This window comes from Monodon monoceros, unplaced genomic scaffold, assembly GCF_005190385.1.
Source record: "Monodon monoceros isolate NGI ecotype Baffin Bay Population unplaced genomic scaffold, NGI_Narwhal_1 Super_Scaffold_3, whole genome shotgun sequence".
Taxonomy (NCBI): domain Eukaryota; kingdom Metazoa; phylum Chordata; class Mammalia; order Artiodactyla; family Monodontidae; genus Monodon; species Monodon monoceros.
This window is the reverse complement of record NW_021703780.1, coordinates 80,914,292-80,941,586: the sequence shown is the minus strand read 5'-3', so window position 1 is coordinate 80,941,586 and position 27,295 is coordinate 80,914,292. Positions and strand designations below refer to the sequence as shown.

At 39.5% G+C, this 27,295-nt stretch overlaps 1 protein-coding gene across 2 annotated transcripts in view; it reads right to left on the bottom strand.

Annotated features, from left to right (window-relative positions):
- Positions 1 to 27,295, bottom strand: part of TAFA1 (TAFA chemokine like family member 1) — a 767,746-nt gene that overhangs the window by 90,367 nt on the left and 650,084 nt on the right. For both annotated transcript variants that reach the window (XM_029242641.1, XM_029242640.1), the window contains one exon: positions 14,942 to 15,082. In XM_029242641.1, the coding sequence (XP_029098474.1) occupies positions 14,942 to 15,082 (141 nt within the window). The remainder of the gene's footprint in view (positions 1 to 14,941; positions 15,083 to 27,295) is intronic.

Genomic DNA, 27,295 nt, shown 5'->3' with positions numbered 1-27,295 from the left:
CCTCTCTGGGTGATTCTAATGTGCTCCTGGGTGAATTCATTGTACTCTTCAATCCTCCTAGCCTGAAGTATCTCCTCTTCCCATGGTGAAGACATCTTAATCCCAGTGTGCTTCTCATTTTTTCCCTCTTAGTGGAATCAACTCCCCCCTTGCCACAGTGATCCTGATTCATTACCAAAAGTTTTCCTGAAGAACCCTGGAATCTTGTTCTAGACCTTTTGAATACGCACAAGTCAGGGCTTTCCAGTCTTCTGGCTAATTAGATGCTAGGGTTTCCTCTGGGATGCACATTCTCTTGCATCATCTTCACTTTGAGTGTTGTCAGCAAATTTGATATACTTTGCTGACTGAGTATTGACTTAAATATCAGAATTGACCTGCATCTTTTCTGGCATTTCTTGGGTGTATTCTCTCTATTGCTTAGAAATATAAGTCTAAGTACAACGAACAGCAGTTATAGTAGAAGCAATATCTTTAACTCCTTTGCTAGGTAGTGATAAACTCTAAGAAAATCTAATCATGTCACTTACTGGCACAACATCCTTTAGTGCCAGACTCCATCACTCTTGGACAGAGTTCCAATGCCTCAGCGTGGTTACCAGGGTGCTGCATGAGCTCACCCTAAGGACTGCTCTGGTCTCACCTCTTCCAGACCTATCCCATGCTCTTCTCTCCCCAGGCACACTGAATGTTTTTCAGTTCCTTGGCTTCATCAAGCCCCTTGTTGACTCCAGACTTTTACATATACTGTTCCTTCTGCCTTGAACATTTTACTGTATCATCTTACCTGGATACCTAGGTCTCAGTTTGGATGTTAATTCTGCTGGGAAGCCATCCAGAGCCCTCCCCTACCGTGAGTTAACACCCTCACCCCTGCTCTCAGATCATCTGGGTTAATCCTTGTCACACAGTTTTGAAATCATCCATTTCCTGTCATCTCCCCTAGATCTCATAATCATTTAAGCAAGGACCATGTCCTATTGGTCACTCTGTCTCTGATGCTCAGCATCAAAGAGGATGAGTCAGTGTTTGTGGAATGAATCTTCTGATGTGGGCATTTTCCTGGGCCATTTTCTGTATCATTTTTGGTTTAGACATGAGGTAGTATTAGACATTGTTCTTTTGAATTCTATAGATCCTGCAAGATGACATCCTCAAAAACGACAGGTTTTAGACAAATGGTATTAACTCAGAAAGACATACCAAAGTTCTGTCTGTCAGTCAGCATCGGAATAATTGAGTATATTGAGTAATTCCACCTTGGATCAAAAGTTCTATATGAATTATCTCATTTAATATTCCCATAGACTCTTTGACATCACATCCTTTTCCTTTCCTTTTTACAGATGAGGAAGCTACAGTTCCAGGGGAATAACATGCTAAAGGACATGTGACTAATTAGTGGCAAAACCAGGTTTGAAATCCAGGTCTGTATGTGCTCCAAGGTACAGTGATTCCACACTGCCTTAGAAATGTCCATTTGTCTATTGGGAACGAATCCCATCTTAACATCTTACATGGACGCTTCTAACAGACTTCCTAGATTGAACCCTGTCTCTCCAATCTGGTAGCTGTGTGACCTTCAGCAAGCCTCTTCTCATTTTGAACCTCAATTTCCCTAACAGTTAAATGGGGATAATCATCACAGTACCCACCTCATGCACTGTCATAAAGCTTAGATGTAAAAAAGCTGGTAACGTTCTCAGAGGGGTACCTGACACATAGCGCTCCACAGCTTTCAGTTCCTGTAGCCATTATTATCCTTTTTCTGTAAGCGCTGTTAGTATAGTAGAGAATTTTTACAGTGTGCTTGTGGCTTTATTATATTGCTTCTCAACCTCACGTGCTTGAGGATTTTGAAGGGAGCAGGACATGGTAATGTGAGCAACAACCATTTTTCCATTAGCTCCTTCTTTACAAAGTAGGCTCAAATAATGCTCGCATACCGATTTGAATTCTACACACTACCCCAGACTTCAGGAATGGCTGGTCAGGCATCGTGGGGTATATGTGTTATGGGAGTTTTTTTCTTTTTTTTTCGCTACATAGAACATGACATTGTCAATTCGTAATGAAATGAACTAGATTTTCGCTACATAGAACATGACATTGTCAATTCATAATGAAAAGAACTAGATTAATCGGGAAGAAAATAAACTGATATGAGCCTGTAGTTCTCCACCATGTTTAAATATATCTCAAATTATCAGCCCTTTACCCTTTAGCCCTTTATTAGGGCATAATGAACCTAGTAGTTAAAATATTTTCTAAGGTCAGACAGTAGAATTGAGAAGCAGTGACAAAATTTCTACCAGAAAGTTTTGCTTGTTTGATTTGGGGGTGGTCATGAGCCTTCTGTGCAGCAGTGTGAGTGGCTGAGTGCAGAGAGATTGTGAGACATTCAGATGACAGGAACGATGTGGATAACAGCATGTGTGGAAGGCGGTGATATCAAAAAGGCAATGTGATTTGCTTTGCATTGGCATTGCCTGCAGTGTCAGTATACAGGTTTTGAAATCTGTTGTCAGGCACTACATAGGGAGATTTCTGTTTAAGTAGAGCGTTCTCGAGGCTGTCTCCTCATTCACCAAATTCCAGGTTGACTTACCCTCCAACTTCCCCCAGCAGATTCCTGCACTGCTGCCTTCTTGAAGTATTTGATTAGCACATCTCAGTTTCAAGAACTATACTAGGAACTGGAGATACACAGTTCAATTACAACACTATTGTTTGGCCCCTGCCTGTGTTTTCAGCCTCTTCTGGCACATGATCTCATTGTTCTTTGAGAAAACCACAGGGGTTTTCTCCAGTTCTTGATCAAAACCCAAGGCTTTTGCCCATGCTGTTCTCTGCCTGGAATGCTCTTCACCCAAGTGGCTTAAGTCACACCTCACATCTCAGACCTCTTGTCACTTCTTCCCAGAAGTTTCAGCTTCCCAGCCTGCTTTAGATTCCTTATTATCACATCCTCTCTGAGAACTGAATTCCTCTGCTTCAGAACATGTAGTTTCTACTTGAACAATCTGACGTATGATTAGAGTAAGGTCTGTCTCCCCTGCTGGACTGGAGTTTCCGTGAGAGCAAGGGATTAACTGTTCATCATTACGTGACCAAGTGTTTGGCATAATTCCTGGCACATAGTCAATGCTCTGAAAAGAACTGCTGGATGAATATGTGAGTCTCTCTAGTAGAGAAGATCACAAGTCAACAGAGATTATAATGCATTATGGTAAATTACGATAAATATTATATGGGATATGCCAGGGATGCAGTGGAAGGCATATTAGTTTTGGGTGCAGTGGTTTAAGGGAGGACCTCTGGAGTTGGTGATATAACTCGGTTAATGAAGTTGGAGTCAGACGGGGTAGGGAAGGAGTGCTGAGGGCACATTTTAATCAGAGGGATTAATTAGGGTCAAGAGAAGAGTCTACACTGTGGCATTATTAAAATTAGGAAATGGTAACAAAATGATGGATTTGAAATATATGGGATGTGAATGATGATGGTGTGTATGTTGGAAAGGACGCTTAAGTAAGAGTCTAGCATGCCTGCATGATGGTATCATTCTCCAAGGAAGGGAATACAAGAAATGGGAGGTACTCTGAACTTTTTCTCCCTGTGTTTTTGATGCTATTTCCTATCCATCATTTCTAGCGGTTCTTCATTGCGGGTCTCAGATCTCCTGCTACCATGCCTTGGAAGAAATGATTTAACTTCTCTAAGGTACTAGGTTCTTCCTCTATAAAATGGGGATAATAATAGTACCTGTATTATAGGGCTGCTGTTGTGAGAATTATATAAAGTAATACATGTAATACACGGGGTCTGGCACATAGTAAGGACTCAATAATTATAAACTAGTACAATTATCAGTTTTAAACTAGTACTATAACTAGTGTCCCATATAGTTGACAAGACCATTGCCAGCTGACATGGATGGACTTAACCTCTCTAATTTGCAGATTAAAGAGAATGAAAATGATATCCAGAAAGAGCCCAAGATGAAAGGTGAAAATCGTCCGCCAACACTACGACGATCACATACAGCCTGGCTCAGTGTTAGCTGCCTTGAGGACTCCTGCTGTGCACTCCCTGCTCTTGGATATGGTGACCCCAGTACATTATCAGGATAACTTCCTTTTTCACTTGAGCCACTACTGAGAGGGTTGATGAGAACAGGTACCCAGCATAAGGCAATATTAGTGTGTAGGCACCAAAGGAGATCATGAATGATCACTTCTGGGTGGGCACTAGCATGCCATTCTAAATCTGAAGAAATGTGATCTTTCTTTGAACGAGTGTCTGTTTAACCACCCAATCATACCAGCCTAAGTAATATTAGCTGACGTTGAATTTGAATCCATTAAAGTTTACCATTAAGTCTTTTAAATGAAGCAATGATGAAAATACCAAATAGTATCAGGGATTATAAATAAAATAGATGCACTGGGGAAGGTGAGAATTTTCTGTCCTAGCTCAGCTGGAGATCTTGACTCCATCTGGTCTTGCGTAGCTGGTGTCTGGAATTTCCTTTCTATATCCACCCCGCCAATTAAGGACCCTAGGTTCCTTTTATCACTTCTTGGGGTTCACCTATGCAGGGTGGAACGCTAAGGAGGCCTTAGGACACTGGTGGTTATGACTCCTGTTGGACTATCAGTGTGCAACATGTTAGCTGCTATTCGTGGATCATCTCCACTGGAAGGCAACCAAAAGGATATGAAGAGTGTGTTGAGCTATTGTGTAAAGTGCTTTCTCGGCTGGCAGCTGGAGAGATGGGTCCATAGGTGGTAACACATCTCTCCGGCAGTAGTGACAGATAGCCTTTGCTCCAGTGGACCACATTTTTCCTACTCATGTGGTCCTTCTTTTCTCCCTCCCTGGGCTCATGGCATCCACATTAGTTTTGGGGCAAAAAAAAAAATCCTAATCCTTCAATTTTCTACCTGAGTTTCTGAATGACTTTTGAACTTAAACACTAAATATTATTTGGGCCTCTATTCTCTGGTCAGTGGGTAATTTATATCTTGCTGTTTGGGCTGGGAGCAGGCCCTCAAAAATTCAAGGAGCTTGAGAGGATGGAAGAATACATTATTAATTTTTCAAAATAGTACTCATCTGTATAAATTTCTCCATGAGCCTCAGAAGGGGACATGAGTTTTACCACTTCCTTAGGTGAAGTTACCAGAATCTTCCACGTAGCAATGGACTGATGCCCTCAGCAGCTTCCAGTGCTATTGCAGAAGGACAGGGCTATGGATTTTCCTAGAAGTGTGAAATAGCTCACGAGCCTTGCTCGTTATTCACATGGACAGCACATTAGTGACACAGGACCCTGAAATCTTGCCTTATCTAGGCTGAAGCCCAGCTACAGGGATGAGGAGCTGACTCAGATTTAGAACATTTTTTTCCCCCTTTTGAAAATAAACAAGAATTGATCAAAGGTGCTCTCATACCAGACAAGAACAGGTCTTTGAAAACACCTGAGCTCTTTGTAGATAAATGGAAATCAACGGAGCTGTGTTAGGGAGCTGTGTCAGGGAAATTTTCTTGTTGATGAATTTGGAATTCTGTGTAACCAAGTACATTCCAACTAGATAACTGACAAAGATCTGGGATGTGCTACACGATAATTACACACACACACAACGTACACGCCATGACAAATGTTTGCGCAGAGAGTTCTGTATTTCTCAAGTGATTACAAAGATGGGCTTTACAACGGGACTCACTATATTTAGGTCCAAGTATTTACACTAAATATACTTTCATATTAGGTTTTCCCCCTGGAAAGGACATCAAAATCCTTAGAAGATTTCTTAGATGATGTCTAGATTCATGACCCAATCCTGTTGAGGAAATCCTGTTGTGAATTATGTCTAAGAACTATAGCTAAATAAAATCACTGTAAGGAGTTGTAATGCATGCGATTTCTATTATGCTCCCCAAACAGCCAGTCTCATTACAAAATTTCCTATTTATCTTCTTCCCTTTTGCTGAACGAAATAAAGAAAAGTGGCTAACTAATTGAGTTTGTACGCCATTTGTCACTGAGTATGATATATACGTAATTTTCCTCTCCTCCCTCCTAAATACTGGGTATTACTAAACTTTTCATCTCTGCATATATTTGACTGATGAAACATTACATTTCAGGGTTTAATTTACATTTCTTCACTTGAGTGATGTTGAGCGCTTTTTCCATGTTTACCAGCCATTCTTTTACTGAAAGAGTGAAGTATTCAAGATACTTTCTTATGCTAAAAAATATAGGTTAAGACCTTTTTCTTATACTGTGACACCATTTTGATTTATTGAGTTTTATATGTTGTGTATCCATAGGCCTGCTTGTGCATAGATATTATCTGTAAGGATGCACAGAGGTCTGGTAATGACAGTTCCCTCTGGCGATTAAGATGCGAGAGAATTAGCAGGAAAGGGGAGGACAGGGAGGATTACTCTAATTTTGATCCTTTCTTTGCTGTTTTTGGATACATGTATTTGCATTTACATGAGGTCATTACTTCTATATCAAAGAGCAAATTTTTTCCAACAAATTAATTTGCTTATTAACTTGAGAAGAGTAGGAAGATGACTCTGTGAGCCAGAAACCATACATTCCACTGTCTTCAGGGATCAGGTAATTGACCTCAATGTGCCAGAGCCAGGTGTGTAATAGGGAGTGGTGAAGCCTGTGGGAAACTGGAGTGTCCCATCAAAGAGAAAGCAAAGTCAATTTTTAGATGACTCTGCCAACGTAAGGAATAGGTCTGATGGTAGTTTCTGCCAGTGGGCTGTCAGTTGGAACTTACTGCCTTAAACTAAAAAAAAAAGGAACACCAACTCCTAGAGGTATGGGAATATCTGAAGACTGAATTCCCACTCTCTTTATCCTGACAAGGAACAAACAGAGAGACAGCCCTTTTATTAGACAGTCTAAAAAGCTTTGTCAGTTCTTATACACCCTTCCTCTCATTCCACTTACTAATGTACACTTGGATCCCTTACATACCTAGGCAGGAAGAGGTGCCAAATAGGGGAGCAAAAGAAAATTCACATAAAATTCAGAAATTGTGCCTAAAAATATCACAATTTTACTAATGATGCTATCAAAGACCTTCCTGTAACAAGAACAGTAAAATCTCCTTTCAGCAATGCCTCACGATGAAGCCAGTTGAGCTCAGCCTCCCGTCTATTAAACAAGCCAGAGTCTGCCTTGAGAGAATAAGGCAAGTTTTAAACAGAGACGGTAATGAAGGAACCATACATAGACAGCTACTGTGGCATGTGGCCCTAATCCACTACAGCAATTTGTTATTTTGGTCTTTTATTACGTGTGGACGACAAGTAACAAACGGCAGAACCAAAATAGGTCATCTTCCCTGTCCCCTAAAATGTTAGTATGTGTGAATAAAAATAAGGGCTTAAACTTTTCCATACTATATTTCTCTGGAAGGTCTCTAGATGATTTCTGAACTGCAGTTGAGCCTGACGTGTCCCTGAAATATTATAAATCTCATAACTACCAGGACCTGTTGTGCAGTGTTTGGTCAGCCAGTCTTAGGAAAAACACTGAGCTATGGGCAAAGGAATTATCAGTTGGTCTTGGAAGACCTAAAAAGCTTTCCTGGAAACAAAAAAAAAACACAGTCCATATAGTTTAATACCATCATGACCTGAAGTCCATTTCATGGAACACTGGGTCTGCAGGGTATGAATAATATACATAAAATGAATAATATACATATACATATTATGTATATATACATGAATTATATATATATATATATACATGAATAATATACATAAAATACATAGGAGAAGCCTCTGTGATCAAAAATGTTTGGGAAATACTGGACTAAAGTTCTTGTCTGCAGAACTTCTCAGAGCCTTTAATATGCTATCCTATTTTAGAAGGCTAAGAAGGGGCTATTATATGCAATATTTCTCATATATACTTCATGCTATTCTACAGAAAACTGTTGCTGAATTTTGAATTTCCTTCAATTCTCAGACCTTTTTCTCTATCATGACTGTCTCTAGGGAATACAATGGTACGCGGTCAGGAAAATTTTATTATGTATTTTCCAAAGGAGCAACCTTCAGGAGCAATTTTTGTAAAGATTCTGGTACTGGAATCTCAAATAACGCAACTTGAAAAAAAAGTCTCAATCTATGAAATACCCTTTATTTTGTTAAAATTAGTTATACGCTGTGAGACTGAATACAAACAAGTTGTTTGGAAAAATGAATGAAGTCATTTTATGGGTAGGTGTTTTAATATTCCTTCTAAGCGTCCATTGTCTTCTCTCTCTCTTTTATCCCTTTCTCTCTGGTTTCCCTTTCCCATGGTCCTTTTTTACATCTCTCTATCTCACTGACTGTGGGTCTCCTTCCCTGTTATTCTGTTTGTTTTCCTGGGTCTGAGTTTTGCGTATCTTTCCTTTTGTCTCTTTTGCTCTTGTTTTGGAAACTAAGTCATGATAAGTCAGGAACAAAATATCCTGATAGATTGTGGGGGGGGGGGCGGTTCTTCACGGAAATAGCCAGGAGTATGATGCCTTTTTCATTATATTAACTGTACACTGATGGTTAAAAACAAAATAATCTGGGATTTCCATATCTATCAAACTTAGAAAGTTTTGTGATGTGAGCTGGTCTCTTCCTGCTGCTCTCTCTGGCTGGTAATCCAGTCTAAGTAGACAAGAATACCAGGTAAAATTTGCTAGCAATCAGTCATACAAATAGTCACAAGTTACACTGAATGAGAAGGGAAGGCCTATCAACTTATCATGGAGATTTTTCTTAATTAGATTGATGCTAAAAATCCACAGTGAATTAAGACCTCCTCTACTAAGCAGTAGTTGTATTGATTTTTTTTCATGTACTTATCTAAGTTGGATATATACATAAAGTACATGAGAATAAAATCCTAAATAGAGAAAAATGCGTGAAAATTTCCCCATCAAACAGTCATTTTATCCCCCCATGCCTTAAACAATGACACTTCAATCTTTCTCCAAAACTGAAACCATTATTTACAAAAATGTTTCTAATTGCTCAGTGACAATGACCTTAGGAAGGGAAATCAAGCAACCATCTCTAAGACACAGAAAGGGAAGGGGCAGGTATTGCCCAAAGTACTGAATGTTTCTGCAAGTATCCACATGGCCGCACTTTCTTTCTCTTCTCACCCAGATATTTTGGCATCTGGCAAGAAAGCCTTTAGAATATAACTTGTGTTTATGTTAGATCCTTGTCTGCCTATGTTTGAGATATGGGCGCCTTGGAGTCAGACAGCCCAGGCGGATCTTTTGGCTCTGCCACTACTGGCTATCAGATTTCGAGCAATCTTACAGCCAATCTCTGTGCCTCAGTTTCCTGGCGAGTAAAATGGAAATAATAGAAGGCTACACCTTATGAGGTTGGGGTTAGAATTAAATGAATATACAAACTTGAAGGACTTGGAAAAGTGGTACATGGTAAGCCTTCAAGAAAATGTTAGCCATTATTTTTATTATCATCATTATTATTACTGTTTATATTCAATTATTTTTAAAACTTTGACATTGATACTCTTTTTATGCCACTATAGATCAATTAGAATAATAAAATATAATTTCACAAGCCCCCTAGAAATTCATTTTCATTTGTCTTACACCATCTGCTTGGAAAAATTCTTCCCTTAAATAAATAATTATGTTTGAGTCGTCATCTTCTTGTGTATGAGTATTTTATTTTAAATTTAGTCCCTGGAAAGTAATTGGAGATTACAAAAAGACTGTACATTCTATTTTTAGTTGGTCTCAACCAAAGATATTGAGTAAGGTGTCTCCCATCTATTTTGGGTTATAGAAATTAATAAAACACAACATCATGTGAATTCTAGTGTAACAACCTATATTCCCTCAGAGTAGTGCTACGCACACATCCAACAGTATAACGCTTTCTAAAATATTTGCAAATGACTATGCCAAAATTTAAGTTGTTGAGTATGTTTTCTTGGTATTTTCAGCTATTAGGCAACAGAGGATCACTTTTCCACTAAAAGTCCACTCCTTAAAAACCTCTCCAAATGTCATGTATTATACTTTTCAATAAGTTGCTAAGATGATACTGCAAAATTTATGTTCCATTTAAAACAATCTGGTCTCAGATTGTGAATCTTAAAACAATCCAATGTAAGCTTTTTAAAAGATCAAGCTGCGCCTCTGTTTTCGGAAACACTATAAAAAGGCATCTGACCTGCCATTTCAGAGAAAAGCAAATTAACAGCAACTGGAACGCTTACCATGGGAAATGCACTATGTAGAACAGAATATGTTTAGGACAAACGTGATATATGGATGGTCAACTGCTGTCACAGATAGAAACTGGTTTCTATCCATTCTTAAAATGAGAAAGGGAAATGCATGGCACATCATAAATGTGCCAAAGTGGAGGCAATAGTTAGATAAATGGTGGTGTATCCACCCCCCGAAATCCTGTGTAGTTATTAACAATAATGTTCTTTAAGAGTATGTATTAAGCTGGAAAATGTTCATATTAAAGGGAACAAGCTGTTGATCAGATAGTACTATAACATTGTAGTTCAATAAAATACGTACTTTGTGAGTTTCTCTTTAATGATGAGTTAAACCTCAAAGAACATATGCTTATTTTCTTACAAAGCGACGATAATCTCTGAGCAGTAATATTATGGGTGACTTTAATGTGTGGATGTACTTCTGTATTCTTCAAAATTCCTATAATGAACATACATTCCTGAAGAAGACTTATCATCATTAATGATATCCAGGGTAAATAGTTTGAAGCAGTACCCACAAAAGATAGTGGCTAAAATGCCAATGTATTGAATTAATATGAAACAAAACTTCACAAAATAATGTCTGTTTCTAAGCATTACCCACAATTATTAGTAAGATAGGAATTGATACCATCATTTAGTGAGCACTTGAGGAGAACCAGACATTATGCAAAGCACATTATACACATGATTTCCTTAGTTCTCACCACAACCCCATGAAGCAGAAGCAATTATCATTCCCGTTTTACAGATGAGGAAACAGGTTAGGAAGCAAACGTGACTTGCCCAAGGTCATTCTATTAGTAACTGGTACAGCTGGGATTCCACTCATGTCTGCCTAATTTCACAGTTCATGGTCTTAGTAACTACACTGGAATTGTTAATTTATATACCCACTTCATATTTAATTTGCATGTAGAGATCTAGGCCATAAAAAGAGTTTTGATCAAAGTAACACATAGACTTTTCCCACACGTGCCAATGGATTCCAAGATTCTGGAGGAGTAGAATGCTATGGAAATTATAAACAATCAGCATAAGACTATAGAATACTCTATACTTCATTGACTTTTGCTCAGAAGACAGACACTAATAGCCTAAACCTACTACACCAAAGGGCTCAGAGTGTCCAAAGTCAAACGTGTTCTGAGAGACAAAATGTAACCACTATGTGGCTTAACCTCTCACAGAAACTTACAGCCAAATGCCATTTTCCCCTCTGCCAGCACAGACAGTGCATTGTCTTTGTGTCTTCCACCCAAATCCTGAAGGCAGTTCTATTTCTAGGTCATTAGTGATAGAAATGAACTGGAAACAAAATGGAGATTTATAGTTAACAGGCTCAATGCTTTCTTTGGCAGAGACTAGGAGAAATCATCATGGTTTTATAATGTTTATTGGCTTCTAGGGCCAAGAGTTGCTTCCTGTAAGAGGCTGCAATGGCTTTTCTAGTCTAGCTGCCTGCCTTCCCTGCAGTGGAGGTGCCTTACTGTGCTGTGATCTAGAATAAGTAAATTATCATGGTGCAAGTTTCTCAACCTCAGCTCCACTGACACTGGGGGTGGGATAAATACTCTGCTGTGGGAGCTGTCCTGTGCATTGTAGGACGGTTAGCAGCTTCCCTGGCTTCTACACACCTGACACCAGGAGCACCCCTTTAGTCGCAAACACTAATGTCTATGCCAAATGGCCCCGGATAATTGGCCTGATTGAGAACCACTGATCACAGTGTATTTTTTTTTAACATCTTTATTGGAGTATAATTGCTTCACAATGGTGTGTTAGTTTCTGCTTTACAACAAAATGAATCAGTTATATATATACATATGTTCCCATATCTCTTCCCTCTTGCATCTCCCTCCCTCCCACCCTCCCTATCCCACCCCTCTAGGTGGTCACAAAGCACCGAGCTGATCTCCCTGTGCTATGCGGCTGCTTCCCACTAGCTATCTACCTTACGTTTGGTAGTGTATATATGTCCATGCCACTCTCTCGCTTTGTCACAGCTTACCCTTCCCCCTCCCCATATCCTCAAGTCCATTCTCTAGTAGGTCTGTGCCTTTATTCCTGTCTTGCCCCTAGGTTCTTCACGACATTTTTTTTTCTTAAATTCCATATATATGTGTTAGCATACGGTATTTGTCTCTCTCTTTCTGACTTACTTCACTCTGTATGACAGACTCTAGGTCTATCTACCTCATTACAAATAGCTCAATTTCATTTCTTTTTATGGCTGAGTAATATTCCATTGTATATATGTGCCACATCTTCTTTGTCCATTCATCCGATGATGGACACTTAGGTTGTTTCCATCTCTGGGCTATTGTAAATAGAGCTGCAATGAACATTTTGGTACATGGCTCTTTTTGAATTATGGTTTTCTCAGGGTATATGACCAGTAGTGGGATTGCTGGGTCATATGGTAGTTCTATTTGTAGAATTTCTCCAAAGAAGATATACAGACTGTCAACAAACACATGAAAGAATGCTCAACATCACTAATCATTAGAGAAATGCAAATCAAAACTATAATGAGATATCATCTCACACCAGTCAGAATGGCCATCATCAAAAAATCTAGAAACCATAAATGCTGGAGAGGGTGTGGAGAAAAGGGAACCCTCTTGCACTGTCGGTGGGAATGTGAATTGATACAGCCACTGTGGAGAACAGTATGGAGGTTCCTTAAAAAACCACAGTGTATTCTTAAACCTGGATTTTTCACATCATTTTAAAAACAGCTTGACCTTCCCATGGTACAGAGTGCCCTATGAGCTTGTCCCTCTGGGTGTGGCTGATTGGGAAAAGATCGACAGATGACCCAAGCTGGGTCAATCACATTCAGTCTTTTTGGAGAAGGCATTTAAGACACAGGAAGTGAGTCAAGTATACTTGGGCTATACCATGATGCTGAGTGAGATCAGAGTTGGTACCACAGAAATAAAAGCATCACACAAATCCCTAAGTTGTGGGAGAGCAAAAGTTAAAACCCCTTAAGAGAGAACCCGTCTACAGAGAGGAGAATGAGGAAAAGAAAGGACAAAAACAAAGAAAACAAGAATGGCAGCTGCCTAAGTAGTTTATGAATCCTATAAAGTTTGGCTGAATTTCCTGTAACTGGGTTTCCCAGGATTCCTCTATTTCCTTAAAAAAAAAAAATTCTCCTTTTTTGGTCTAGCTTGTGTGTGTTTCCTTTCTAACCACCTCATAATTCATAATGAAAATACATGAGTCAATCTAGAAGGTGTCCTTCCCCCTCTATATCTAGAGGTAGGATCATAGACCCTAAGTCAAGAGATTTAGGTTCTAATTCCTGCTCTGTGACCTGAGCAAGTGAGTCAGTTCTCTGAGTCCTGATTTTCTTACGAAGAATTTGAAGATCAGCTCACATCTGGCTCTAAAATTATGAAAGATAAAGATGGGGAAAGACATTTGTGATCCCTTTGAACTTTGGACTCTCTGTTTGACAGGCATATAAAATTGTTTAAAGATGGTGGTCAAGACTTGGTATTAGAGTCAGTTACTTTCGTCTCAAGAGTTAGTACAGCTACAACTTATCAATCATGGGACCAATGGAATAGTGATTAACCCTTCTAAGCCTCAGTTTCCTTCATGTTTAAAATGGGAGGGAAAGTGTATCTGCCCCAGAGGTCCCCGTCTCCAGGTTTTCAAGCCCTTTTCATCCACTCCCATGCTGAACAGATAGGGTTGACTTATATAACAAATACGATATTGTGAAAACAATGAAGGATAACTTCTGAGCCTCTATCATAAAAGAAAAGGTCACTGTGGCTTCTACATTGTTCTCTTGGGTCACTCACTCTGGGGGAAGCTGCTGCCATGTTGTGAGGACACCCAGCCCCTTTGGAGAGGTCCATGTGGCAGGGCACAGAGGCCAGCTGCCAACAGTGCTGTGAACGGGCCATCTTAAAACCACCCTCCAGCATCAGTCAAGCCTTCAGATCTTGACAGTAACCACGGAAGGGACCCTAAGCCAGAACCATCCAGCTAAGCTAAATTCCTGATCCATGGAAACTGTGAGACAATGTTTGCCGTTCAAAGCTGCTAACTTTTGGGGGGAGGGCATAAATTGTTACATAGCAATAGATAACAAAGATGGGGGTGTTGGGATGAGTAAATAAAATAATGTATGAGAAATGTTTAGGACAGGGTTTGGTACATGGTGAACTCTCAGGGCACTTCTATCTGTTCATGAATGTATGTGAACCCCCAGAGCAGTGCCTGGCACATAGTAAATGCTCATTAAATATGTGTTGAATGAATGTTAGGTATTATTTTTTCACTACCATTATCATCATCGTCATAATCATACATAACCTCGATCCAAAATCAACTCCCAGATGAGTTGGACCCTCAAAATTATAGACTTGAAAAGATTCCTTTACCTTATCTTCTCTACACAATGGTCAACCAACAGCTATTTGAAAATGCCAAAGCCAGAGAAACAAGAATTCAAACTCTATGCAGAGGGCTGGCATTTGTCTAACTTTGCAGCACTTTGGACGCACCTTCTTCATTATCCTGAACCATATTTAGATGAAACAAAACATATATATTATGCCCAGTAACGACGCAGATGAACTCCTAGAGAGAGGTGTAAAGCCAGCTACTTACCATCGACACAGGAAGGTCGGTTTCTTGTCGTTCCAGCCACTTTCCCAGGTAGACAGGAACACTTGACTGTTTGTGATCGCTCCTCAATGCGGTTCTTATTACAACATCTGTGCGCAGCGATCACTTCACATGTCCCTCCTTCTGGCAAGAGAGAAAGAATCAGGACACTGATTAGAAATAATTCAGTGGGCATTCAGGCATGTGAGGGTATGTGCGAAGGGGTTGGGGAAAGTGAGAGAAATAAAAGGAAGAGTTTCTATGAGGTACAGTTACTGTGGGATTCTCTCCCATAACATGTACATATACATGCATACAAGATTATGTACAAGGGATGTCTCATCTTGGAGAAGACAAGCATCACAGCAGTACTCTTTAAATGCAACAAAGAGCACCAATGAAGAGCCCTCAAGAGGCAACACTTCCTGGCTGTATGTACGGAGAGGCAGCGGAGTAGTGAATGCCTGGAGCTAACACAAAATAAAGATGCTACCAGATTTAAATGCATTATATTTGGGGAGCTCACCCCTGTGTTATCTTTGCACTTAGAATTCTCTGTACTCCTACTAATGATAAGCGACAGACACTCCAGTGATACAGAACCTGCAGTGGCAAGAAAACTGCCCAGAAATGAGCTCTCCTTCCCAGCACCTGCTCCTCTCAAGCGGGATGAATAGAAAATCTAGTTGTGCAGTCATTTCCCCAGTCCAGATCTCACCCAAAAGTGATAGAAAGAGTCACTGGAGAACATCATCACGTGCTTTAGATGGAATCTCAAATTACAGACCAAGGCTTACGGCTTCACTTAATCGTTACAGGTCAGCCATGCATTCGTCAGAATTTAGTGGCAACTTAGGGTATGCCACTGTCTGCTAGGTTCTTAACAGGTGCTCTCCCGGGTGTGTCAAATGTCACTGAGATTCAGCTGGATCTTTCCAGACCGCAGGACACCAGCTAAGCCAGTTCTCCAGGGACACAAAAGATACTCCAAGTTATCAGAAACCAGGAATCAACTTTCTTAACATCAAGTTTTGCATTCAGGAAGGATGTTTTTCATTTGACAAGAATGGACCCATAACATTTAGGATCCTTGGCATTTAGGATTCAGTTGGCAGTAATTCCTCAAGCATTTATGAAGCAACCACTGTCTACAAATTACTATAAGGGATGTGTATCCAGCCTGTACATGGTGAGCACTTAGGAAACATTGTAAAAAAGGAGCAGAGGTAGGGAAGACAGGAGGGAGGGAAGAATTTAAACCCAGCACCATCCTATCCTGGGGCACTGGTCTCCTTGCAGGCTGTTGGCTGAACATGGCAGGCGTGATCCCTTTTGAGGGTTGCTCTGAAGAACAGTCTCGACAAGCTGAACTAGGTACCACCTAGGACAGTCTTCTAGTGGATCTCTGGGTCATTGTCACCTCTTCCATATCTTTTCCCAAATGTTATTTTATCGGAGGCACATTTGACCACCTTATTGAAGTCATAATTCCCTTAGCCAGCACGCATGACCTCACTTTGCTCTGCACCATCCCCCGTCCCACACCCCACCGCCAGGGTACCTGTAACTTTCAAATACAGCATATAATTTATTTATTTATTGTACTTATTGTGTGTTCCCCACTGGAACGTAATTTCCTCAAGGACAGGTATTTGTATTGTCTTCCATTAAACATCGTATCATTATGAGAATTTCAAAAGTGCTTTTAGTACATATTTCATTTAAATTGCAAAGTTGTTCAAAGATAGAAATAGGACGATTGTTACCTGTATTTTTTAGTGAGGATGCAGACTTAAAGCAGCCAAATGACCTAGCCATAAGACTAATGGTGATAATAAAAGTATTACAGGAGTTAACCATTTATTGACTCTTCACTGTGTAACTGACATCATGGTAGATACCGTATAAACCTTCAATTTACTATACGCTCTCGAAAGCCCAATGAGCTTATGATTACCTTTTACAGAGGAGGCAACTGAGATCCAGAGCAGCTTAAACATTTGCTCACGTTTTACTTATCAAGTACCTGGCAGCATCCGGACCAGAATTCAGATCCTCTGACCCCATATATGTGTTCTTTCCCCAGTCCCACCCTGGCACCCATACTGCCATTCCTCTGCAAAGGGACTAGGAATTGACAAGTGCTCCATTTTCATTAAAACCTTGTAAATAAAGTCAATGACCCCAGACCACATCCTCCTCAGGCTCACGGATGATGGATTTGCACACTGGAAGCCAGAGGTGTTGCTCTAAATAACAAGCTCATCTGGTCTTGACAAGTTGAACTATGGCTCCAATTACACCTGCTGCTCAGATACACCAATGCGGAGCCCAGAACCAGGTCTCAGAGGACCACAGGACCTTGCCATTTAGAAAGTCTGAATGGCCCTGTCATACCCAAATCTCCTGATTCCCAAGGTTTACAGTTGTGACTGACCTACCCCTAGTCAATCAGAGAAATTTAACCTTTCAATCTATTCTAACTACGAAAGCCCACTGACTTGTAATGACAAAAAGAAAATTAGATCTTTGACAGGAAAAGGCTCACATCTGCAGTCCTTTGATCAGAAGTCTTCAAGTTATGCCTAGTGGGGCTTCATAGATTATCTGAGGGGGCTCAGTTACATCACTGGAGGAAAGGAGAAAGCAACTCTAGATACTTTATTTTTAATATTCACTCTAGTACTTCTATGTTTTATTTAAATGTTTATTTTAACATTCAGTATAATCCTTCAAAGGAGTTCCTCTGCTAAGGAAAAAGTGAAAACAGCTGTATTTTGCTGCTGGTCAGCTCTGAAGCTAATATCAAATGACACGTATTTATTGGATAGATGGATGATTGAACCAGATGAGAAATGAATTACAAATCTGTCATGGATTATTGCACAATCATTTAACATGGAACTTACAGTTTTTCGAGAAGCTTAGATGTCTTTGCTACGGTAGTGTATAGCAAGCTGGTAAGATATACTCCCCCTTTCCAATTTCTATGTGTTTTTTTTTATTTCTTGGCTATATCAGAAGCCCACATTTACTTTGGTCCACCCAGGACATAGTGAGAGGCTGATCAAATTCTGTGAAAAGAAATACAATTCTGGACTTCTATAATAACCACAGGGATAAAACTTTTCAAGACCCTCTGGAACTGACTATAGTCTTATTTACCTATTGGCCTCATCAATTGGCTGCTTCAAACAGGAGACTGGAAATCAAAATTTTCCCAGCTTTGGCCCCCATGAAAGGAAAGGGTTAGGTTTGTCATAACCCTTTCTGGGAACTAGAAAATTGTTCTTTTAAATCGATTTTATCTGCATTTTAAGAATCACCTAGTGAACTGTCCTTTCAAAACTAACTGCCAAGGTTATTGCAGAATCATAATGATAATATTTGTCATGTAAGCGTCTTTCAGTCTTTGGCGCCAATGCCAGTCCACTCTAAATTTTATCTCAATCCAAGTGAAAATGATTTCAAGATGATCTGTGGCCTCTCAAAGGAAAGTCATTTAAGTGCCCAGAATACTGAGCTTTCCTTTCTTGCTTATGGATTTCTGGAAACTCGCTTCTTTTCTGGATTTCACTCAGCATCTGTAGATCCAGCAAAGAAGACAGGAGAAGTAACCGACTAACGAATGGCAGAGACTGTGTGACAAACATAAGCCAGTGTGGAATTCAGACTTAGCAGTTTGTTGCTTGTATCACCACTTTGTCTATAGAAGACACACCTAAGATGAAATATAAGCAATTAGACTTCTACCCTAAATCTAGCGTTGTTAAGGGGTCGCATTGTTCTTCCAGATTAGGAGGTAAATACAGTAATTATATGACTAATGCAGGCCAATCTGAAAAAGTTACATGCGTTAGATGCACATCAATTTCACAGTTCTCCCTCCACGCAAATTTTTAAAACAGTGGCATTGCTTCCCGCTCCCCTTGCCCATGTTCCCCAGGTGGCAATGGGAGAGTCCCCCGCAGGGAAGCTCCCCCGGGCAGCTCTCCACTTCCCCTGTCTGCTCTTTCTTTTGGATTTGTCAGCACTCTGAGTACATTATCAAAACCGATTTTTAACAGGAAGAGAAAGTTTCTACTACCCAAAAAAAAAAAAAAAAAAAAGACAGCATTTCAAGATTATTTCTGGCAGCAGCAACAGCTGGAGAAGTTAAAAAAAATGCCAAGCCCAATATGCTCCCAGCAATGACCCCTCCTTCCCAATTCAATGCATCACTGTCTTGCCCTGTACAAGTGAGGAAACACAAGAAGATGAATTGCTAAGGATAATATTTCTTTTAAAAAAGAGTTCCCACAGATGACAATTACATGTCATGATGGAAAGGGAGGATGAGATTAGGAATGACTGTCAGGCAGATGGCTAAAAACTTGAAGGTTGGTGTCCTAAAACAGTTTGCCCTCCAAAATGGACATCTAATAGAAATAGCTTATACCAACCTACCTGATTGCTCTGAGCTATAAACTGGGTCAACCATTTAAAAATGGGCACTTGTAGGAGATTGCTAAGGTCTAATCCTTTTCATCTCCCAGGCAATTTGACGTCCAGTAGTATGTTTTGGTATTGATGTTTTCATGTCCATGACCAAGCATAGCCAAGTATTTGGAAATTATCACAACACCAAGTTTTCTGGGAAAGAAGATGCTGGGTGAGACTGTAAAGTTGAAATGGAAGAGAGTTATCTTTTTTTTTTTAAACTTAAGTCTAAACTCTGTATTTTGGGGGGAGGGGGGTCCCTGTATTCACTATTCAACTCTTCTTTAGGTGGTCTCCTTGAATCAGATTGTAAGTTAGATTTCCCTGCTATATGATCCTACAATCTCACATAATTATCCCATAATAATATTCACAATGCATTATTTGGCATTTTTAAAGAATATTTCACTTTTCTTATCTGTACAAGAACAGCAAGTTTTCTGTTTCATTACTCTGTTACTGGGCCCATGTCTGGCCTATAGATATTTGTTGAATGAACCTCTTCCCCAAAGACTGGCTTTTGTCCCCGACTGTATGCTCACTTAAGTAAGCCAGACTTTTCTTTTATAGCGCGTCTCCTAATTGGAATGATTGGTTTACTACCTGTCTATCTTGTTGGGCTGGACACTCTTGTGATGGCAGGGACCACATCTTGTTTACTTCTTTATCCCTAGTGCCTGGAGTAATAGTTGACATTCACACATTTGCTAAATTACTGAATAATTAAATGACTGAATGAGGGATAGAAGGAATAAAGGGAAGAAGCAGAGGACGGAAGAAGGAAGGGAAGGAGTGAGATGGGAGAATGAAAGAGGAAGAAAGGAGAAACTAAGAGAAGAAAAAGAAGAGAAGAAAGACTGATTATAAATTAATCCTCTTTGGGGAACTTTTCCTGAGTATCCATTATGTGGTCTTTTCAGAAAATAAACTTGAATGATAAATGTAGCTTTTGCAAAGAAGTGACGGACCTTCTAATACACCTTCCAGAAAAATCAACTTGGAACTCTCATTTGGGGGAGAGCCAAACTGTACAAAGAAAAAGCTTTTCATTCTAAGTGAAATGACTGGAAAATGAAAGAGCAATTTAGAGTAACCATAAGGAAACTTCAGTCCTCATTAATAGTTAAGCCAGGATATATCTGCTTATTGTCGAAGCCGACTTTTAGAGGACATGAATAAAATGTGATTAAGGAATGTTAAGATTGACATGATAATACGGATCCTTGCCTTTTCACTTTATTGCAAATGGTTCCTTTCTTTAAAAGCTGTTAAGTGTAAGGAAAAGCACAGGTTTGTTGAGATTCACTTTTGTAGGACTTCTTGATCAAGGCCTTATAAATAGCTCTCTTGGAATCTATTGTAGCAGGTGTCAGAAATGGATATTTAGGACTGTGTTAAAAATGCTTTATTGACCCACTGGACTGGAAGGAAGCTCCAGGTGTCTTTGTAAATCATTGACAAGAGCGACACTGATGGATCTTTAAGCATGTCTTGGTCGAGGAGGGCAAAATGGACACTTGATTTTTTTATGTTTGAGATTAAACAAATTACCATCTCCTCTGTCCTAGGGTTCTGGGGTATATTCAGGATAGACAAATACAGGAAAAAGAAACAACTACTGGGGTAGACAACCATGTTTTAGGCAGTATAGCATAATGAATACAATAAAATATTGTAGAATCAGGGCCCCAAAGTGCAAGTCCTAGATCAGCTTCCTGTTTTTCTCCATTCTATGTCTCAAGGTTCTCCTCCGTAAAATGCGGATAATAATAGCATTAACTTATTAGGGTTGTTTTGAGGACTAAATGGGTATGAGAAATAAATAAGTACAGACAAACTGATTATAATAATACTTGCCTCAAAGTAGGCACTAAACTATATTCGGCTCTTAGTAATACTATTGGGATCATTATCTTTGACTAGATCAGAATTACTTGTGGAAACATATTGGACTCTTCGAAATTTTTTCCCTCTTTTGACCAACATGGACCATTCCGCACACCCATCTCCTTACTCTTACCCCAGGCCAGTGGTGGGGGAACAACATTTAGACCTCACTAGTCCCTTGAGATAAGATTGCTGAAGGTACTGTATAATGCAGTAGACTCAACAAGCATCCCCCAGATTTCCCCTTTATAGTTTTTAAAGAAGAAAATGGCTCAAACATTGGATATGTTCGAACTCCTACTGTAGAAATCATTTTTAATAACTGCTCTAACAACATGGAAATATATTTTACTCGAAGATATACCAATGAGGTTACAAGAAGAACATTCTTGAATCTTTACTGATCTTTATATACTACAGAACTTTTACTTGTTTCCAGGCATCCAAGGCATTGGATGGCATTAGGGAGGGGAACCCAAGTAATGGTTTGGGCATCAGACTGGCATTGTGCTATTCTCAGATTTGCTGGAGAATCTGTGTTAAAATAAGGCTGAAAATGTAACATCTCCTCCTGTGCATTTTTTGCCCCCAAATTTGTTTGCCTGATCTGGATCTGCTGTCAATCCATTGCAAATTAATGCAATCACTGAAACAGCTTATTGCCCAGTAGGGAAAGCCACTGAAAGGCTGGGTGGGACATTCACCCTGGATGTTGACGTAAGTTTCTGGTAACTAAATCACAGTATCAGTGCCCTTCAGCTTCCCTGGGTTATGATCTCAAATAAATTAATCAAATTCTATTATGGTGATTAGGGAAAGAGTTGGAGTGAAATACGGCTTAGAAAGATAGCTATGTCCACTCTTCTCCTCTGAGGTGCAACATTCTCAATCTAAATCCTGCTAGGATTTCTCCCAGCTCTATCCTTACACCAACATCACTCATCCAGCTGGGTGAGAGTTTATCAGGTTTTCCTTTTCTATTGCTAGCCTTCAAGGCTGAGAGCAATATGCAAACAGTTTCTTGAAAAGAAACAGGCAACCCTGTTTTACAGAAGCCACACCTCTACGTATATTAATTTCCTTAAAATTACCTGAAATACTGACATGAAAGGTTGATTATATGAATATATAAATGTCATTTGAAATAATCAACATCATTTGAGCTACTAGCTGGGTGACTTGGAGCAAGATGTAACCTCTAAGCCCTGGTTCCTTGTAAGTGAGATGCCAAACTTAAGGAATGTTGTGAGGACTAGAGACTGTGTATCAACAGTAATTAATACACTGGGCAGCACGCAGTAGGTCCACTATAAATAAGAGCTGACATTCTTCTTATTGTTAACCTCAAAAATGAAACCCAGTTTCAAAGACAATACTGGAGACAGTCACATCTGACATGAGTTTTGATGGAAGGACAGAATTCTGAAAGGCTGGAAAATGGAGGCATTTACTTTTCAAGCTCCAAGACCCCCCGTCAAATGTCTGAACTGTCTGTGCAATGATGGGTGGTCGAACGTGCTTTCTCCTTTGCATCCCTGCCTCAGCTACTCTTATGTCTTTATTCATTTTTCTTCCTGATATTTATTTAATGGCATACAAGCAGTAATACACTCTGAAAAGGAAGCCCAATAATAATTATAAACTTCAAAAAATTCTCTTAAAATGAAGTTGTTCTATTATCCTGCATGGGTAAGTGTAACAGATGTTAAAAGGAACATGGGTGGTGATGATACACCATCTCCATTATTGAAACGTGAATGGACAGCAGGCAACGTGGTGACTCGAAATCCATCACCTCTAAACCATAACTGTTTTATGACATTTTTTCCTCCAGCTAAACAAAAATACATGCTATGGAACAACATTCCTGAGTTGGCTTAGAAGCAAAGACAAGAAGATCAAGATACAATCTGAGATAATCTAGGGAGAAATGACTGTGAAATACCATCCCCAGGAAGAATCATTTTCACTTTAGGTCCTGATGATCCCTGGTGGGTCCTCTTGCAGAGTCTTAAACTGATCTTAAATTCTAAGTCCTTACTTTGGTGCCCCCAGGAGAACCACATGAAAATCCATAGATATTAGCTTTTACTTCCGTCTATGGTCTAATTACTCTCAAACTCCTAAGTGAGTTATCAAGTGTTATGGAAATCTGTTATACAAACACTAAAATTAGCATTTTGCTTATGTCTATTGAATTCTATAATTAAGGGTTTTGTAAGGCAGTGGTCTCTAAGATATCAATGGCTGGGACTTTTCTAAGTCCTAGAGGATCCATGTGTGGTAGGATGGTTAAGAGCATAGCATTTGAGACTGGATTTTGGAGCCATATTTAATTGACTGGATTTAAATGCTGCCTGCACCCTTTGTGAACTGTATTATCTCAGGAAAAATCATTTAAGCTTCTATTCTTATCTTCCTCATCTGTAAAATGGGGAAAATAATACTTTGATGATTAGATTGCTGTGAGGATCAACGAGTAAACACTTGCAGTGCACTTAGAACGGTGCCTGCAGTATAAGAACAAGGCAAGCGTTTGCTATCAAGGGTCTTGCTATTATTAATTTTAGCTGTTGTGGCCATTAGGGCTTTAGGGCTTCCCAATGACTATCTCTGGCTCTGGCTCTCTTCCTCTGGGCTTACGGTAGTTCCTAGTTCCCCTGTGGGAGGTGGGTCCATATGACTATTTCTGTGTTAAAGGAAGTGATGTGTGACTCACATACCAAGCTTTTAATTCCTTATGGAAGATTCTCCAGGGCTCTCTTCCTGCTGGTGTGGTAACCAGAAGTATTTTAGATCAGGGATCAGCCAACTTTTTCTATAAATGTCCAGGTAGAAAATATTTTTGGTTTTGTTGGTCATCTGATCTCTGTGGCAACTACCAAACTCTGCTGTTGGAATATGAAAGCAACTACAAACAATACATAAACAAAAGTGTGAGTGTGTGCCAATAAAATATTATGTATGGAAACTGAAACTTGAATTTCATGTTAATTTTTAGGTGTCACAAATATTCTCCTTTGGATTTTTTCCCAGCCTTTGAAAAACGTAAAGATCATTCTTAGCTCATGAGCTATAAAAAACAAATGGCGAACCAGATATAGTGTGTCCACCCCTACTTTGGTTATTGGCCGCTCCAGCAGTTCTAGTTCCTGGGTAACTCCTCCAAACACAACCCCTCTGATGAACCACAGTGGGCATGTTGCTTGATCAAGAAATAAACCTTCATTGTTTTAAGCCAATGAGAGTTGGGGCTGGTTTGTTATCGCAGCTTAATACAGCCTAATCTGACGAATATATTATTCTTTAAGATGATGAGAATAAAAGAGGTATATTACCCCCTCAAGAGTGCTTAAATAGGTTCCGTAAATATGTTTAACAACCACTAGTGTGGAACCATTCCAAGGCTTTTACCCGGGAAGTATAGTCTTTCAAATCGACGCCTTCCATGAAGAACTGGAATGAGATACAGCAGCTCAGCTTCCTCCTCTGTGCAAATACGTCATCCAAGCCAAGTATCTGGCCCTTGTCATCTGGGTGTTTTATTGGTTTAGCTGAGAGGTAATCATGAAAGTATATATTTCTTTATATCATGAGATAGCTCCTCTCCTCCACAGCCACAGAGATCAGAAAACACACATTTAGGGGAAAGAAGGCAAACAGAAACTGTGATTTGTGTTACACATTGTAGAAGTCATTAACTATGACTCAGGTAGAAAAACTTATTACTTCTCTTTTTGACACTGATGACAATTTAATAGTATTTGACTCTACCACGTTACATAAAGCGTCTGGAGGCATTGGAAAGGACTGTTTATCAAGATGATAAGCAAGGTTTCATTTCCTTCCTGGCTGCATGGATGTGATCAGAAGTCTAAGGCCATCCAAAATCACTTAGCCTGGCCACCAGGCAGACGTTAAGCTACTTGGGACCATCTGCGCTTGAAATGAGCTTCACTTAATGGACCTGCTGGGTCAGGTCAGCACTAAGGAAGGAATGTTTGCATGAGTACCTGAGCACTGGGGCATTCAGTGTGGACTTGGGGGCTGAGGGAAGGGTATTAGTCCTACTAAAACTCTGCTCTCTGGGAATTTCATATTCACTAATTTCAAAACATACAGCCAGTTTTGCCTTCTGATTTGGGTAAATCAGGCTGGATAAATTCTCAGCATGCTGGCAATAGAATGAGTTTATATGGGTGAGTATAATAAAAAACACTTACAAAATAAGTGTTTGTTCTTAGTATTGTTATCATTATTATTAACTGTGGGAGTCATTAATGCCATTAGTCAATTCTACTTTGTAGTAGTTCTCTATTCTTTTGACCTGCCCAGCAAACACTCCCACTTCTACTGGTGACTGCTTCCTTGTTTTCCTTATGGAGCCAATGGCCTTGTTCCCCATTCTCAGCTCATGGGGTTTTGAAGTTGTTGGTTCTACCCCTGATCCAGAAGAGGGCACAAGACTCAAGACTAGCTTAGTGGATTATGCACTCTCTAGGGACCGAGCGAGTGCTACAAGGGCTGGTACCTAGCTCAAGCTGTACACAGCGAGATCTAATAGTAAAACATTTATTCTTGGGAAAATATAGGGTTTTTTTCCTACAAGTGTTTCTGATGAAAAGATATAAATCTGGAGCTTGCCACTATCTTAGTACTATGACAGAAAAGTATGCAAATGAATGGAATCAACAAAGAGGGAAGCCAAGTGGAAAAGCAGAGTGCTTCCTGCCGTGATTGTTAGTGCTACTTGATATAGCTGTGCCTGAAGCTGGTGGCTGAACTTTAGCCAAAAAACACCTTATTTTAAAATTGAGTTTGAATTATTTTTTCTACTACTTGCAATAGAGTCATGAGGTATAGTTATACTAAAGGCATTAAGAAGATTTTCTGCAATTATCTTTTCTTCTTTTCTATAAATTTTATTATATGGAGGACCCTATGGTAGGTACCAAAATTAAACCAGATATCACCCTATCTAAATGCCACCTCCTGAGGGAAACCTTCTGTAACTTCCCTTATTAGGTCATTCACATCTCCTCCCTCCCATTCCAGACTCTCAGAGCACTGTGACCTTTTCCACTTCAGCACATCCACAACTGAAAGTTTACATGTGTTTGTTAAATACTTTTTATCATTGTCTACTTCCTGTAATAAGTAAAAAGCCCTGTGAGGCAGGGACCATATCTGTTGTCAATGATCACGTTATCTTGAGTACCCCGCACAAGAACTAACTGGGGAAAACAATGTTGCACACTCAGTACTTATTCTCTTCTTTTTCAAAGAGCTAGATCAACAATTTTGATCAGAGTGGCTATACACCCACACATTCAAAAATATTTTTCTATTCCTCTTATAGCTATGATGGACACATGGCAAAGTTCTTGTCAATGAAAGGAAAATAACTATAAATGAAAATCTGCTGAGGCTATCTAGAAAGACTTTGCTTTCCTTACGTAACACTTGACACTTCCTATACCATTTTTTGCTTCTTCCTGTCCAAAATGCAGGCTTGAAGGCTGGAACTACAGCAGCCATTTTGTGCCAGTGAGAGAAAGGAAGGTCAAAGTTAAAATCACAGAGATTTTAACTTTGAGAGTGTTGGGTAACTGAGCCAAAGTTGCCAAATGAACCTCCAGAATTTCTATTACACGAGAAAAAATAAATGCCTGCTAATTTGCTTAACCTAGTTGAGATGTCTATTACCTGCAACCAAATGTAGTCCTGATATATTGGTACATGTTACGATTTTGATAAGTACTTTTAAAATGTATGAGTAAATGAAAGGAAGGAAGTATCCTTGGCTTCAAAGATCTAGTCAGAAAGTTAAGACAGAGAAAATAAAAATGAATGATTCAAAGTAGAAAGTGATAAATGTCATGAGAGTGTAGACTCTCTCCATTATTGGAGTGTATGAAGAATTAGAAGATACCACCTTTATCCTAATGGATTCAGGAAGACTTGTTGGAGTAAAAGAATTTGATTCAGGAC